Source organism: Solea solea, chromosome 10 (assembly GCF_958295425.1).
Source record: "Solea solea chromosome 10, fSolSol10.1, whole genome shotgun sequence".
Taxonomy (NCBI): Eukaryota; Metazoa; Chordata; class Actinopteri; order Pleuronectiformes; family Soleidae; genus Solea; species Solea solea.
This window is the reverse complement of record NC_081143.1, coordinates 12,017,094-12,034,431: the sequence shown is the minus strand read 5'-3', so window position 1 is coordinate 12,034,431 and position 17,338 is coordinate 12,017,094. Positions and strand designations below refer to the sequence as shown.

General features: G+C 39.6%; 2 protein-coding genes across 4 annotated transcripts in view; one reads left to right on the top strand and one right to left on the bottom strand.

Moving 5' to 3' along the window:
* Positions 1-9,176, bottom strand: part of slkb (STE20-like kinase b) — a 27,671-nt gene extending 18,495 nt beyond the window's left edge. The window contains exons 1-3 of the mRNA XM_058641644.1: positions 8,302-9,176; positions 6,249-6,413; positions 482-530 (exon numbers count right to left, since the gene is read on the bottom strand). Coding sequence (XP_058497627.1) covers positions 482-530; positions 6,249-6,413; positions 8,302-8,451 — 364 coding nt within the window. The 5' untranslated portion in view covers positions 8,452-9,176. The remainder of the gene's footprint in view (positions 1-481; positions 531-6,248; positions 6,414-8,301) is intronic.
* On the top strand, positions 9,093-17,338 carry stn1 (STN1 subunit of CST complex). 3 transcript variants are annotated; one of them, XM_058641647.1, is made up of 9 exons: positions 9,093-9,196; positions 10,671-10,766; positions 11,028-11,105; positions 12,501-12,674; positions 13,200-13,305; positions 14,104-14,254; positions 15,343-15,465; positions 15,571-15,643; positions 16,901-17,338. In XM_058641647.1, the coding sequence occupies exons 1-9, from the start codon at positions 9,109-9,111 to the stop codon at positions 17,056-17,058; spliced, it is 1,047 nt and encodes a 348-aa protein (XP_058497630.1). In that variant the 5' UTR covers positions 9,093-9,108; the 3' UTR covers positions 17,059-17,338. The 3 variants fall into 3 exon arrangements, with proteins under 3 accessions (XP_058497630.1, XP_058497631.1, XP_058497629.1); XM_058641648.1 differs by lacking the exon at positions 9,093-9,196 and adding an exon at positions 9,250-9,789 and having other exon boundaries at positions 16,841-16,952; XM_058641646.1 differs by lacking the exon at positions 9,093-9,196 and adding an exon at positions 9,251-9,789.

Sequence of the window (17,338 nt, the reverse complement as noted above, 5' to 3'; positions counted from 1 at the left end):
AGATTACTGTACATATTTTATTTAGAGTGTATTTACAGTGTATTCTCTCTCCCCTTTGAGAAGTGCAAACATCTCATTAGAAAACTCCATGAGCACAGAGAAACAACCTGTGTGCAGCTTAACCCTCATAAATCTCATATATTGGGATATAGCCTAAAAATATAAAAGACATTATTTAAAAGCCATATCGCCCATCATGATAAGATCTTTTCCCATATCACCCAGCCCTAAGCCAATGATTGAGTACAGCATTCATACACAGGGTCAGTGTGATTATCAGAGACGTTAATGTCATCAATGTATGATAAAACCTGAGAGGCATTCAAATGAAAGTCACTAAAGTTGGGCTTTTATGAACACTCTTCACTGGCTTATTTTTCCCCACTGGCTGAATACTCCATGCCTTGTGATTAATGCTGATTACTGAACTGTTTCCTGTTTGACATTGTAACCCGTATTCAAAGGGGAAGTGCTGACTCACCAAGCATGATAGCGTCCACTGCCCCGCCTGCACAGAATTCGATGAGGATCTGCCAACAGGAACAACAAAAACAAAACACACAGTCATGTTTTTCCAACATAGACAAAGAGAGGGTATTTGTTTATTTCAACAAAGTGTAAAATGAAAATATATCCTTTGCCACAATTTGCATTTCAAGAGTACAGTCTGCACATGCTAAACATAGTGACCTCTAACATCCATTGTGAGGGTCTGGAAGTTCTCATGTTCACAGAGAAACCTCAATGTATTTAGTGCAGGACTAAAGCATGAATGAATCACTACTGTATGGCATTTAGGAGTTTTCTGTATGGCTGCCGATGTAAGAGAATTGGTCGAGTTGGAGCACTTGGTGAAAAGCGTTTCACACAGCTGCTGTGTAGCCTGTTAGCTCCATGGTCAGACCATAGGCCTCACTCTATAAATAGGATTGGAGTATTTAGGTAGCATGGCTATGGTAGCACAAGCACATATGGCAAAAGCATCTGGGGAAGTGTTTTCATTAACTTTAAAAAAAAAAAAAAGGGACAGTTGTACTGACATACACACAAAAAAATGAGTAGAGAGAATCGGCAACTGTTTCCTATCTGACAGACTATTTAAAATAAATCTCAAAACACCACTCTTGCATTTTCACATATACAAACAATCACTACTTTGGGAAAACAATGATGTCATAGCCCCAGCTCTCTTCCTCTTCTAGAGTTTGTTAGGTATGTTCACTATAACTTTTTTCTTTCTTAGTTGCCCTGGCTTGGTTCTAACCCACTGTTATATATACAACTAAAGCTTTATTTTTTTATAAAAAAGTTTGAACACATATCTTCATTTTAGGTGTATGTATTACAGCACCATTTAAATGGTCTGTATTTATATGTTGACCACTCAAAACTGCCTATGTGCAGTATCTTCTATTATGTACCCATTCACAGCAAGACTTTTGTAGACTATCACTGAACTGATCTACCATCACCTGGTCTATGTATTGCAGCTTTTAGAGTTGTTTTGGGTAGTTTTTTTGTGGATGCCAACAAAGAGTGAAAAAGATAAATAATGTATAGGAAAGGATCTGCTTGTGTGTGGATATGTGTTGACTGCTCTCTGTGTGCCCTCTGACCTCAAAACCAGCATGAGACAGAGATGCTCACTTTCAGTGAAAACACAAGGGACACAAGGAAAATATACTTTGTCCACATAACAGATGGTTCACCTACTAAAACACCTGCTTAAGTCTACAATATCTCAATAATATGTTTAGCACTTGGTCCTGCCAGTCTTTACTAACTTGAAGCTAGTGCTGGGCGGTATACCAAAAACTGTAAACTCAAAGACTCAATGTTTTTCCAAGGGCTTAGCTGAAGAGGTAACTGTGGTGGTAATTGCAGTGATTGGCACTTTACTCCACTACCTGAGCAGATGACACACACACACACACACACACACACACACAACTGCACCCCTCCCTCCCTCTCTCACATGACCACTCGCAATACACACACAAAAACTCAACTGTGCCTCTCTCTCTCATGCTCATACACAAAAAAAGAAATACCATTGTTTACTGTGAAACATACCGTGATATACATTTGTTGTCATACCGCCCAGCACGATTTGAGACTGAAATTTGGAGTTGTTAATGTACAGCCACAAACAGTAAATTAAAACGTGTTATTGTGTGACCGGTGTTTGAAACCCTTCGTTCAGATTTACCTCATGTGACTTGCCAAACAAGGCAACAGTAGAAAAGCGGCTCATGTAGAAAAACAGGAGAGTGAGCAGTATTCAAATCTCAGTTTCCAGTGAGAATATGCAGTCTCACAGCGAGATTAAATTGTTAAATTTAAATTGTTTTCGCTCAACTAAGCAGGCATAGATTTTTAATGAATGAATGAATGAATGCATAATAATGAATAATTTGCAAAATGACTTGGTTTGACCACACACTAGGTGGCTCAAATCAGTTTCCCTGTGTCGACGATGGCAGCCATGTTTTTGCCGATAGTGATCATTTGCAAGTAACATGTCAGCGTTTGGTTTTACTCTCTGTCACTGTTGCTTTAAAAGGACAATGAATGAATGAATGAATGAATGAATACGTTATTATTAAAGATGGGTTCTGGATAGTCTAATGTAATGGCAGTGTTTCCACTAAACGGACCTATGCAATACAATGTGGAAGTATAATATAATATATGTACTCAGAGTACATTTACAAAATACATTTTAGGGCATGTATTGAGTATTATTTAGTGGAATACAAGTAAAAGTAAAAACGCAAATGTACTCCTTGGAAAAAAAAAAAGTCAAAGTCAAACCCCACTGTACACTGAGATTTGTGGAAGATAGAGCTAAATGTCACCTGGAGAAGAGGAAGTATCAGCACTTCTGCAATTGCGTAACCACTGAGAAACTGTGGTTGATTGGTTGGTTAAAACCTTAAACTGTCCATTTCCCCACAAAAAGGCCAAGTCCAGCTTTGCCAACATTGAATGGAATTTTGACGATTCAGATGATGATTTTCAAGACACCTCACTTCCACCAACAAAGCTCTGATGAGACATTCAATGCCTTGAGTCTCAAAACAGTCTTGCCTATTCAACACACACACACACCATTCTAGTGTTTCTCTGTGGGCATGCTGTTGTTTCAGTGGCTCTGCTGGTGTACAATGGCCTCCACAGAGGTTTGTCACAGTGGCAGCTGGCAGAGAAGAACACAGGTCAAGGCTGTGGCTTCCTCCCCCACTTGTTTATCTGACGTACACAAATACAAGAAGAAGTATGCGTCCACATAATACTCCATACCATTTATGTGCCACAGACTTGGAAGATGTAAGACGTGCATGATCTGAGCCACAAGGATGAAAATACCAGCTACATCTCAGAGACAGAATCATTAAACTGAAACTAAAGCAGGAAACAGAGGTCAGTGTGTGGATTTTATCTGTATATGTATGGTAAGTCAACCTCTCTCATGGTATAATGTGGAATAGAGTCCTAGATATGGCCTAGATACGCTCCCTGCGGACAAACAGGTGCCACACAGGCCAAGATAAAAATCACCAAACAGCCTCTTTTGTTCAGAGGACAATGGAGGGGAAAAGGGCAGAGAGCACAGTAAAACAGACTGAAATTAAACACTCAGGTAATCACAAGTGTTTATAATGATACAACTTTTTAGATGGTTGTGTATTGATTCATAAAAGCCAATGTATTTTAGATCTGATCACAGGTTCACAGATCATCGTAACACATTTCTGAATCTGTCTGTTGACTGTGGTATACATTTTATTTGTTGCTTGGAGGCTGGATTTAAAAAAGAAAAATCTAGTTTTTACATCAAGTAAAAAGATACTGGCATGCTAGATGTGTTATGTATTATTTAATCAGGATTAAATCAATGTTTCCCATTAATTATGTAGACTGTGGTGGCCATTATAGTCCATTTTCCCCAGCTACAGTTTCATGACAAAATAAGAGGTCGTAGATCTGTGTGCACAGCCATGCTGTCTGTGCATGTGCTATAATACTGTTGTGTGCTGACATTATTAATAGTTATTAAAGTGTAACTAAACCCCTAAAACCACTCCAACTTTATTTTATGCATGCTATTAAGCATAACTAAAACTCTCAAACATTTTTTTCCAGGTGTAAACCAGTGTATATGAATAACTTGTAATGATCCACATGCAAGTCTTCAATTTAGTGCAGGGGTGTCAAACTCATTTTAGTTCAGGGGCCAAATACAGCACAATTTGATCTCAAGTGGGCCAGACCAGTAAAATAATAGAATAATAACCTATAAACAACAAGAACAAAACAAAACATTTCTTGAGAAGAATAAGTACAATTTCAACACTATTATGCCTAAATGTACCTGTGCATTACAACCTACAGATAACAGTGGAACTATAAACTGCTGCTTTCTTTTGACTTTCTGTTATTTAATTTCTGATTTACATTACATTACATGTCATTTCGCAGACACTTTTATCCAAAGCGACTTACAATGGAATTGAGTACAATCAGCCAGGGTGGAATCGAACTTGCGACCATTGCGACCATGATGTCTTTCGCACACAGGGTACCGGTCTTAACCACTGAGCCACTCCACCCGTACATTTACAGCACAGACTGGAAGTCTGTCACCTCAAAGTGTGGCAGAGATTATTTATTTAACAATAATGTATGTAATTTACTTTTTTACAGAACTCTAAGTCTATGCAAGATGACAAAACTTGCCCCCACAGTGTGGGGTTTATCAGACACTAGGGGAGTGGAGAGGATGGAATGGCCTGCCTTCAGTCCTGACCTCAACTCCATTGAACACTTGTGGGATCAGCTTGGGCATGCTGTTCGTGCCAGAGTGACCAACACAACCACATTAGCTGACTTGCGACAAATGCTGCAAACAGCAGTGTTTGACCAAGTGGTGACCAGCATTTTTTGAGCAAATGCCCAGTGACCTTGGATTTGTAACATGGAAACTGTGACAACATCACATACCCCGAGTTCAGGATTCACTGCTACTCTTACCGTTTATACCACTTCTGTATGTTGCACAGTCAATCAGTGGTACGCATGGTGCTGTTTAATTTTTAACCACAGACCTGTTGCGGTTTGTGTGTGGGAATTAACACGTTGTGTTATCTACCGGTGTTGCTAACAATGGCTAGCCTGAGATATGTTTGCATTTGCCACTTCTTAACTGGAATGTGGTGAAGTAAGGGGTGACATCACGTCCTGTTCTGAGTTTGGATGTAAATGGAACACAGCATAATGACCAACTTACCACAGATGGTGGAAAACACAGAGAGACCAATATATTGAGCATACAAAGCGAAAACACAGTGACTCGAAGAAACTTAAAGCATTTCTTTCATGATGGTTTTTTTGGCGGTTACTATGTAAATCTGAAAAACAAGCTATTGGAATAAAATACAGATAAGAAGTGAGCCAAGTGCAGCTCTGTGATACACAGAGGCCATGTGCAGGAGGAAAGATTATGTGGAAACGTTTTGTGGGCGCAACTTTAAAACATATTTTAAATGTTTACAGCTTCACTTGTGCTATGTATAGGCAAAACAAAAGCAATACACTGCTGTACTGAGAGACACAGTATTGTGTGGAGCTGGTAGGCTTTAGCAGCATTGTGTGAACTCATTTGACAAAAGCATTTACTGTATATTCAAAAGTTTCACACTACAACAAGCTTTATGCATAGGAAAGAAAAAATCCCCTTACATTCAATTTTTTCTAAATTGATTCACAATTGTTTAAGAGAAAATGAAGATTTTTTTTCCCACTCCTGTGGTATGTAAGTTCTGCAAAATCAAACTCTGTGTTTCCTCTACCATTACAACGGGTAATATATATTGTATATATATCTTATTTATACGACAGTATGTAATTTTTGTCTCTGCATGGTCACACGTTCACAAATCTCCTCCTGCTCCTGCGCTCTGTATTGCACACAGCAGGTCCGCCCCAATTGCACACACTCACGCATGCATCTTGGTCATACCCCCAACACTAACTAACTAACTATACATAACACATGCATGTATGCATAAATAGATAGATAAAGCACATGAATACCATGATTCCTGTAAGTGTTTGTGTTGTGTGACCCCCCCAAAGCTGTTAACCTAGTGGATACACTGAAACTGCTATATTAGCTCCATATTTTGGAAGGAAATAGAAAGGAAACACACCCTGAACAGTTCCAGAGAGCTCCTCCCACTACTCACCCAGAGTTTGCCCTCATAATAGAAAGCATCAAGCAGTTTGACAATGTTTTCGTGGTCACAGGATGCCAGGATTTCAATCTCCACTATGTAGTCCTCCAACTCTTCCTCTGTCTTTGTGTCAATAACTTTGGCTGCAGCCAGGATGCCCGTCTGTTTGTTTTGAGCCTGTAGGATGAGAACGTCATTAGACAGTTATAAGGCCATAGTGCTCAAATAAACCACACACTTATGCTTCTCCACTCTCACACGGTTATCTGGCATAGAATATTAGAGCTTGCTCTCATTTTAATGCTCTGGATGTTTATCCATAAAAGACTGATTGATGTCAACATGGTTAACGCCAGATCTGAGGTCGTCTTTACCTCAAAGACGTGACGTCTTTGACTTTCCCAAAAATTAAACTGTGTTACTTTGTAAAATAGTCATTCTCTGCACCAAGGTACACAGAGAAGTCCAGATATTATACATCACAGCACACAGCAGTTTGTTGATCCACTGCTGCCTAAAACCATCGTTTGAATTTACCCCAGTGACACAAACTTATAAGACGAGGCAAAGAGATGAGATGTAGGGCACAGCAAATCAACACAGACATGAGACATGTCGTGTTCGAGAGGAAATTTTCTTCTGTTTGTTTTGGCCTTGCTGGAGACAGGATGTGCTCAATGAAGTTGCTGCTGCGATATGGGATTCAGCCACTTCCTAGTAACCTGCTGTGTTCTGTGGTCAGCCCTACACACCATTTAGAAAACAAATACGTCATCTACTGCTTGGTGACAGCCGATCTTTGATTGTGAATAGAAAGAGTTTGGGGACTCTCCCACTGATACATAAGAGGAATGGTGTATCGTACCTGGAATAGACCAGACAGACTGAAAACACAATACAGCAATTTACTCTGAATGCACTTTCTTCAGTTGGATTCTGGAGTGTTTTTTTAGTGGAACAAACAATACTTCTACGGAATATTAACAAAAAAAAGACTTGTTATTTAGGTATTTTCCCTGAGTCTGGTTCACGTGAGCCTGGCTGAGGAATGCTGGAAAACTGACCACCTGTGACTAAATCACTGTGCAAGAAGATTAGGCTTAATATAAGTATGATGCAGAGCAACACTGGAATGAAATCATAAGTAAGTACAACTATTCCAAGAATCTAAATATACAAAGACAAAGATAGTATGGAAAGTAACTTCCTGGTACTGGAGTTGTATGATTGCAGTTAGTGTCACATATGCAAATGAGGCTCCTGGATTCAGTTGTGCATCAGGATCAGATCAAACAGCGGCACTATTATAATGATGAAGGGGTTGGCTTTGACACTTTGTCAGCTCAGCTTTATGAAAATGTAAATGGCATTTTTTTGGCTGTTTCTTTGAAAATTACACTACGTTGTAGGGACAACACTGAACTAGTGTTGCGCGACATACTGGTTTACGGCTGCAATGATTAATCTTTAAATTCTTATTTTCCATTTTCAGTGATCATTAAAACAGAATAATTTTGGTTTGAGGACAAAATAAGATACAAGAATGTCATCATTTCAAGGTTTGGGAAACAATGATCTACATTTTTTGGAAATTTTCTATAATTTTGTGGACCAAGACAAGTACTTGATTAATCGAGAAAAAAAGACAGATTAATTGATTATGAAAATATAGTCAGTGATCCTCCTTCATCCAGGGTCTACAATACATATCAAAACGTCCTCCTAAGGAGAGGTGCACAGTGGAAGTGAACAACATTGATTGATTATTAATCAATTACAAAATTAATTTTGAGATTATGAAACTGAATATCTTAGGTTTGTGGGGGAAACTAAACATTGTGCAGTATGTGAAGAAATGGCTGGGTGTGATGATGACATGTGTCTGTGTGTCACATGTAAACAGAGAGCTGTGAGACAAACAGATTGACAGTGGACAGTGGAGTAACAGTTCAGCAGTCTCTGTCACAGGACAACACACTGCAGGCAGGCATCACACACAAAGACACTAAAGGACACAAAAGACCATTTCAGGAAAACACAAGGCTGCCACAACACATGTCCTTACCTTAAACACTTTCCCAAAGGCTCCATCTCCCAGTTCACCGATGATGTCCCAGATTTCCTCTGGGTTTTCGTCTCGGCGAACATGCTCATACTGTTTCTTTTTCTTCTCCGCTCCCAATTTAAATATTTTACGAAAATTGAAAAACGACATGCTGAACCCGGGCGCATTCAGTTAGAGTTCACGAAGTAGTTGCGTCGGGTTTTGTTGACCAGTTCGCTGCAGTGGCATAAGTGTCAGGAGTAACATAAAGTAAATGCCCCATTAACTAGTTATAAATATCAGTCCGGTCAGCGTGACCGAACCTAGCTTAGCCTATTAAGGTTTTCAGAGAACAGCGCTATTTTACGCACAACGAGTCATTGATAGAAATGAGCAAATGATAACATTATATGACCTATCATCTGAAATGTTGATTAAAAAACGCTTCTTTAAAACAAACAGACTTATTACAATGCAAAGCAGTACAAGAGGCTCGCCGTTGTTCAAACTCCTGACGACTCACTGGCCCGACAACACTGTGGCAGCTCTTTCTTCAACCCAAAGAAAAGCAAAGACAGAAGGTTCGAAAAAGTCGTTCTTCCAAACACTCGCAACTCATTCGTGTTCTTGAGGGTAAAGCGGCTACTATTGCTCCGTATTTTCACATTCTCCAGGACAGTTCAAAGAGTCATCTTTCCCGTGCTGTGGGGCGGCTTTAATCATCTAGCGGATTTGGTGTCGATGCGCGTTCACGCGTGCGCGCTCGGCCGTGCTTTCTTTCTTTTCGTGCTCGCTCCCGTGTCTGTGTTTGAGACAGTTGGCGCGGTCATGTCAGTGTTCTGCTGCCCCCGTCTGTGCGGGAGACGAACCGCAAGTTCCACGAGGGTCATTCAAGTGCCCACGCAGACAACACAGCGTACGTTCGCTAAGTAAAACAACTAAGTATGGTGTGCACTTGTTTGTCATGCTAATTATACTGCGTCCATCGACCAACACTGCCTCAACAGCAGAGCAAGGAGATTTCTTTGTGTCTCTGAAACTACATGTCCCATAAGGCATTGCGAGACATTTACACAGAATAGAAAATGTTTTGCAAAATATTTAAACATCGTTTTTCCATACGGTATAGGACTTTTGTGCATCACGTAAATCCCCATATGTGTACGTACATATCGCCGAGCTAACGTCAACTACATTAGAACTAATTAACAACCGTTTAAGCACGTCACGTGTCAGCCGACGTCACATCGACGCTCCAGTGCAGCTAGCTTGTGTATCTAAAGACGCTAGCCTCGCGGAGGTAACGATGGCATACGGATCAATAACAACGTTTATGATAATAATCCCGCTGCAGCGATGAAATCATGGCTAAAACACAGGCGGCTGCGGTGGAGGATCCAGCGGAGGAGCCTCCCTCCGCGATGTGGGGATTAGACCCGTTGTTCAGTGCCTTCGCCAGGCTGTTTGTCAGAGATATCCTGCACATGACTGAGTCCACACAGGTGCCAGGTGATAAATAACACCTGCATACACTCACCGTCTGTCAGCCCGGCTTTACACAGCTCATCGGTAACATTACAGCTCTGAATAGCTTAGCCTAACAGTTAAATTGTCTGTCATTTCTTCTACAGATCAGTTTACACTTGTACTAGACACCACTGACATAGACCAATCTCTGACAATAATAAAACAGGTGACTGATAAGTTTACATTTGAAATACGTTTGAAAGGACATTAACAAATGCTCTGGAAGCACCAATATAGACTAAGGTTGTTAATTTGCCATCACAATGACATTGTCTCTGAAGTCGATACCCTCCAGTCTTCATGTGGTTTTTTTCTCCTCTAAATTTATATAATGTGTATACTTTCTACAGTCATTTTAATTAATATATTAATGTAGTTACTATTGTCTTTTGTTACCCTTTTTTGTTACCCTCAAACAGTTTTGTTCCTGTGTTGAGAGTGTTTTGGGCATTTACTGCCCTTCCTCGACAGTAGGACTACAGCTAATCATTATTGTCATAATTGATGAATCGGTCATTTATTTTCTCAATTAATCAAATAGTTGTTTGGTCTACAAAATATCAGACGATCGGATGATCAGTGATTCCCAAACTGCACAATTCTGTTCTCAGATGTCTTGTTTCGACCATAAACCAAAATTTAATGAATCAATTTTGAAGAATCTTTGTTATGTGAAAAAAGAAACTCGAAATCTTTCACAAAAGTAAAAAAAAATTAATATTTAAGCGTTTTTCTCAGTCACTTTGGTACATTTTTGCAAAGCACTGAGTGTGCCTTCCTTGAAATGATTAGAACTAAGTAGATTACCTGCAAAAGTGAGAAATGTATAAAACATAGTGTGAAAAAACTTTTTTCTCTCACAGGTATTTACTTCTACAATTCACACCCAATTTACAAAGTTGATGTACTTGGGACAGTAGTGTACAAGAGGGAAAGAGAGGACTTCTTCTGTTATGGAGGTAATGTTGCTTTTTAATCTATGTTTTATGATGTCTCACAATAGGAGAGCCACTTCAGAAGCCCTTATGGTTATTCTGGTTCCTCCCACAAATGTCTTTGTTTCTATCCCTCAAATAACAATTCTCATGTATTAATCTTATGCATATAGTACATTTAGGTTTCTTGTTATTTTACTAAAGTGCAAACAATCAATGAATTATGCAATAGAATTATTAGATAGTTTATGATGTGATTTTGAGTGTCATTCCTTGTGTTTACAGTGGATGATGGGACTGGTGTCATAAACTGCCTGTGCTGGAAAAATGACCGGTTGAAAGAAGAGGAGGATCCTAATAAATGTGAGTCTACGGCAGTGTTTCCCAAACACTTGGTCAGAACCAACAGATGGGTTGTGGGAGAATTTTTTTGGAGGGGTCCCCCAAACAAATTTGGGCTTTTTTGGACAGGGCAGTGAAGCGTGAAAGGGGGGAAGACACACAGCCAAGCCCTTTGCCCTACATGTTTCTAGCTCTGCCAGCTGAGCTATCATGGGCCCCGTCCTCAAACAAATTTGCACCATTTTCCCAACTTTTTAGGTTCTAAAGTATAACTAAACTCCCAAATGCCAAAGAATTGGGCTGAGAGCTGAGTGAGAGAGAGGAGGGAGGAAGGGAGAGTGCAGAACAGTGAGTGGGGTCTAATAGTGAGATCTGACATGGAGTTGCAGTTGTCTAACAAGGTGCTGCTCACACCACGCTGCATATGGTGGAGAGAGAAAGGCGACAGAGCAACAACTCCTGCATTCAAAATCGGGGGAGGAGCCTCAGACAATTAAACACACTGGTTAAACAAGAGAGTGATTAAACACTGAACTGGTGAAAGCATGGATTTAAATAGGCAATGGCAAATCTACTTACACTCGTAATATACTTTTTTTTATATCATTTGAATTCATATTATTTCTTCAGCTTTTTATTGTTAAATGAAGGATATTGAATAACATTAAATTGCCTATAAATGGGGTCAAATTCACAAATAATTAGGCTTAAAATTAAAGTGTTATTAAGTGACATATTTAAATATAATTTTCTAATCGTTATATATATAGTCTTTAATGAATAATTCAATTTAATAAATATGATGATTATCAATGCAGCAGCCTTTAAAATGAATGCTATGCCAAACCAAAAACAATGACACGACACATTGAGTAGTGCAATTATTTAGCACCTTTCATGGATTTTTATTTTTATTTTGAAGACAGACAGAGGCCATGTAGAATGTGTCCTCTGAAAATTGAGACAAAGCTAAGGATTCATCCATTCATTTAACAGCAGTTGCTTTTCGCCATAGCAACTATGTTCTCTTTTAAACTGAGGCCCACCTTGTCACTGATGACCTCATCACATAGTATTCTCCAGCTTGATAGGTGTTCTCATGTATATGGGCATATATATGTATGTATATATATATGTATGTATGTGTGTATATATGTATATATATGTATGTATGTATATGTATATATATATATATATATATATATATATATGTGTGTATATATATGTGTATGTATATATATATATGTATGTATATATATATATATATATATATATATATATATATATATATATATGTGTATGTATATATATATATATGTATGTATATATATATATATATATATATATATATATATGTATGTATATGAATTACAACAAAGCACACTGTAACATCCTGTATTATTTTGTCATTTGTAGCTGAGGGGAAGCCCAGTGATGCAGCTCAGGGAGCCTTCAATCCGATCATTGAGTTGAAGAAACTGCAACAGGCCCAAAAGAACCTCTGCTGCCTGGAGATAGGAGAGCTGCTTCGAGTCAGAGGGCCGGTCAAGACTTCGAGGCAGCAGAGAGAAATCATGGCTTCCACCTACTGTGAGTGAAGAGACCTCCACTGCTTTTCATCAAAACATCAAAATACCCAGTTAGTTAACCTGAGATGGTTCAAATGAGGCATTCATTAATTCACTCAAGGGCAGATATACATAGGTTTGTGAGCATGATCACTGACGTTTACATTGGATGCAATCCTGCAGCTAATCATGTGATCAGCACAAGTATTTGAAGGAATGTTGAAACCTTACAGTCCTACCCTTGCATGAAGACATGTATGTACTGTATAGCTGGGAAAAAGAATGTAACCTGTCTGTGCTCCTGTAGTATATGCAGTCTCTGTTTTTGGATGCATGTTGCAGCAGAAAACCTTTTAAATTGGCTCTATCCTGTTGGTACATCTGCCCTTCAGTCCTCGGACCACACACAAAGCAAGGGCACTCTTCATCTTGTTTTATGATGGCCTATGTGTCTTACAGAACTGTTTACAACCACACACCACATGCAATCCATCTCTTTCCTCTGCCCATTCATTGTGTGTTAATGTGTGTTCATGTGTCTTTTCAGATAAGGTGAACGATCCAGTCATGACAGCCCAGATAGCATGGATGATGGAGGTTCCTCAGCTGTACAGACTGTGCTATGACAAACCACTGCAACATAGTGCAACAAGGTATATGGGACATCTATCACTATCTGTGGCTTTATGTAGGGCCCATAGTTAAGATGTATTATCAGATATAGGTAAACAAACCAAGATCTCTGGATATTAATGACTAAAACAGTGGGCAGAATAGTACATAGTACATTTCTCACTTTTGCAGGTGATCTACCCTGTGGTGCTGTTTGTTCTAATTGTTTAAAGAAATGTGTAGTTAATGCCTTGCTAAAAGGCAATATTATGTCGCCTCCTCATCCTTTCTCCTCTCTGCTCCATACTCACTTTTTTTTAGATTTTTGATATTTTCCTCGTTCCTTCTTTTTTTATATATATAGGATATTTTTCATCACAGCTGTGGAATTTAGTGCACTAGTTGACTTTTTCTCTCCTTCATAGGAGAAAATCATGGTAGGCAAAATAAGGTATTTTTTGAGCTGCTATATATTATCCAGTCCCGATTGATTTTTTTCCCATACATTTTGGTGTGAAATATTCCCTGCCCTCTGCTGGAAATTCCTTTGCTGTCTCTAAGAAAGGCATTTGTATTCCCATCACAATTCTCAATTTTCTTAAAATAACAGTTGAGGTTTTTTTTCATTTATGGTTGGATGGGGCACTGACACATAGTCTGCAGTACATTTTACAACCACAAAAAAGCTGCTGCTGAATAAAAGGGAAATTAAACCCTGGGACAGAAAGCTTAAGAGGACTGTGCAGTTGTATCTTTCCACGTCACGCTTAATAGTTCTACTGTGAGAGTAGCTAAAACCAAGAGTAAATAATGTTTCTGGTTTTGTGTTTGCTTTGCAGTGTTACAGCGCTCACTCCCATCAGCAAAGCCAAAGACATCATCCAGACTTTCTTTAAGCAGAGGTCAGTGAGCGTGTTCAGGCCCTATGACGTCCAGGACCTCCTGCAGCCTCTCATCTCCTGCCAGACCCAGACAACATCTGTTGATGAGGTACACCAGAATCATCGTAATCATTGTTTGAAGATGTGACATCAAGGGTTTAAGCTAATATCAGATATCAGACTTTACCTGAAGCGTTGTTTTTAGGTGAGAATAGAGTACAACTGTAAACGTTATAACGTCATTCTGAACTAACCCTTTCTTTAGAGGTCGCCACAGCAGATCATCAGCCTCCATCTTGCCCTATCCCTTGTGTACAATTCTGTTACACCAACTCTCCTCGTGTCTTCCTTCACAACATCCATGAACCTTCTCTGTTGCTTTCCTCTATTCCTCCTGCCCAGCAACATCCTTTGTCCAATATAATCACTATTCCTCCTCTGCACGTGACCAAACTATCTCAACCTTGCCTCTCCTGCTTTATCTCCAAACCGTTCAACCTTAGCTGTCCCTTGAATATGCTCTCTCTTCTTCACCTCTCTTGTGCACTGTCCATTACTTTGCATGTTTGACCCAAGGTTTTTTTAACTCAACCACTTAGCAGATTATCATTTTAAAGGGATCCATCCATCCATCTTCTACCGCTTTATCCTCCACACCCTGGACAGTTCGCCAGTCCGTCGCAGGGTCACACACATAGCGACAAACAACCATTCACCCTCACACTCACACCTATGGTCAATTTAGAGGGCAAGAGGAAAAGAGTAAGGCAACAGAGAAGGTTCATGGTTGTTGTGAAGGACGACATGAGTTGGTTTAACAGAAGAAGACACGTGGGATAGGACAAGATGGAGGCTGATGATCTGCTGTGGTGACCCATTAAGGGCGAAGCTGAAAGGAGAAGATGTTGATTTCTATGGACTTTGTTGTGGAAGGGTGAGCAGTTTACAAACTTAAGTCTCCTGATGGTAAATGCTGTCTAACAGTGAAATAATGCAGTGAAGGTTTTTCAAGAGCATGGATTTCGTTAGGCAAGTCTTTTTGTAGCAAAAATCAGTTTCTCATTGTGTCCCTGCTGGCAGCCATGTTCTCACTGAGAGTGAGTCTCAAGCTGGTTTTCCCTGAACCATCTTTACTTTAAAGGCGGGTTCAAGAGAACCACTTCAATAGCTTATTGTGTTTCCTGTGCCGCTGCTCAGGAGCCAGTGGCGGGTCCATCTGTCTGCCAGCAGCTACGCCAGCTTCTGAGGGAAACCTTGGAAATCCTACACAAGGAGGGGATCATTTACCGCAAGGTGAAGTCACAGGATGAAGTCTATCAAGTGAGAAACGCTGATGTCTCGAATTAATTTTTGTTTTTCATTTCCATTTGGTTATTGTTGTGTTGTTATAGTGTATGTGTGTCTGAGGCTGTTTCTTCTCATTAGGTGACCGCACAGGATAAAGATCTGCTCATCACTGTCAAAGACATAATCAGAGAAGACACAAAGAGAGAGAAATGTAAGTACTCATAACCTTTGCTTGGGTATGTAATTGTTTGCTGAAACACATTTCATCTGTTGTCCTGATAGACCTCAATAAATAAAGTTGTGGAAGAATATAGATAAAGCAGGTGTCTTTACCTCTTACAGAAACACAACTATGGTAATCCATTTATTCACACCACATGATTGGCTGAAGGAACCTGTCTGTAATAAAGACCCCTGAGTTGGGAAATATCTTCATTCTTGTCTTTGTTACGTGCCCACCAGTGACACTTGGTCCTGTTAGCGTAACTGTTGGCAAAGATGGCAGACACTGTTTACATTCTCATACATTTCAAGCCTTGGACCAAGGCTCGGACCAAGTGTCACTGGTGGGCACGTAAAAAAAAAGAAAAAAAAAAAAAAAAAAGGAAGATATTACTCGACTCAGGGGAAACTGAGATTGGGAAGCACAATTTTTAAAAATACTATCTCTATTCTAGTAATACAAAGCTAAATGCAAATCGGTGAAGTGTTCCTTTAATGCATCAGAAGTTAGAAATCAGACCTGTGAGTGTCATCACACCAGAGGTCCAGTTGAGAAGTCTCGGGCTAGCCATTGTTAACCACCATTAGCAACACCAGTCAACAACAATGCTTTATATGGTATTTTGCGCTCACGCGTCTACAGCTAAACAGTTAAAACTTAAACACTGATTTACTGTGAAACAAAAAAACAGAAGTGCTATTAAGGTGAGGTTGCTGCGAGTTTCCGAGTTCCTGAACATTGGGGCAATCCTTGCACAGGAACACCCTGTGACCTCAGAAATCCGGAGTCCCGACTACAATTGATTTGCACCCATGACTTCTCAACTGGAACATGGTGAACTCAAAAGTGACTTTACGCCCAGTTCTGGCTACCGAGTTCCGATGTAAATGGAATGCAACATAAGCACACAGGACATTTACTCCTGCTGTTTTCACATGAGCATCCTGGGAGCTGGCAGGATAATCTTTGGAGAATACCAGGAGTGACTTCTACAGCCATTTGCATTCACACATGCAAGCCCTCTGGAGAATACCCAGACATGTACATGGACATGTGTCTGAAAGCAGCTTATGTTTCTTGTTCTTGTTTTCCATGATGTTTAAACAGCATACTGATAGTAATATAGTTGTATGGTAGTAAACAGTTGTTGTTTGGTCCATAGAAAAACTGTAGTTGTTTTCACAGATTAATCATTTAATCAGCCCTACATACCATGGTGACAGCCGTCTGCTCCTGTGCCTGTAGATGCAGAGAAAGGTTGCCACATTCTGCACATCCTGTCTGCAGTCAGACAGAGGTTCAGCCTCAACGTGAACAGAGCAGCACTGGAGCGGGTCCTCAAATCCTTGGAGTGCAACAGTGACATCATCAGCACCAGTGGCGACCACTACACCATGTTTTAAGGATTTCCTGTGGACACACTGTTAGCATCAAGGTTTATTGGTCCATAATGTGAGCGACCACAGTAGATCATATTTGTAAATTATATTGTGTTTTATTGTGCTGTTCTATGATGGAAGACTTTAAATACCAAGTTAAATAAAAATCTAATAAACATGTCAAATAAAGAAATGCTTTTACTCTTGTAAATGTATTATCTTTCTTTTTCTTTAATTTTTTTCCCTTTTCAACAAAATGTACAATTTGTGATAATGCGTTTATAATAAAATGTGCAGAAAGAGA

What these genes read in the sequence shown, in the direction of transcription:
- stn1 (XM_058641646.1), top strand. Translation starts at nt 9,645, where the DNA reads ATGGCTAAAACACAGGCGGCTGCGGTGGAGGATCCAGCGGAGGAGCCT. An exon ending in TGAGTCCACACAGGTGCCAG is followed by an intron (nt 9,790 to 10,670) that starts GTGATAAATAAC and finishes TTTCTCTCACAG; the next exon opens with GTATTTACTTCTACAATTCA. An exon ending in AATCATGGCTTCCACCTACT is followed by an intron (nt 12,675 to 13,199) that starts GTGAGTGAAGAG and finishes GTGTCTTTTCAG; the next exon opens with ATAAGGTGAACGATCCAGTC.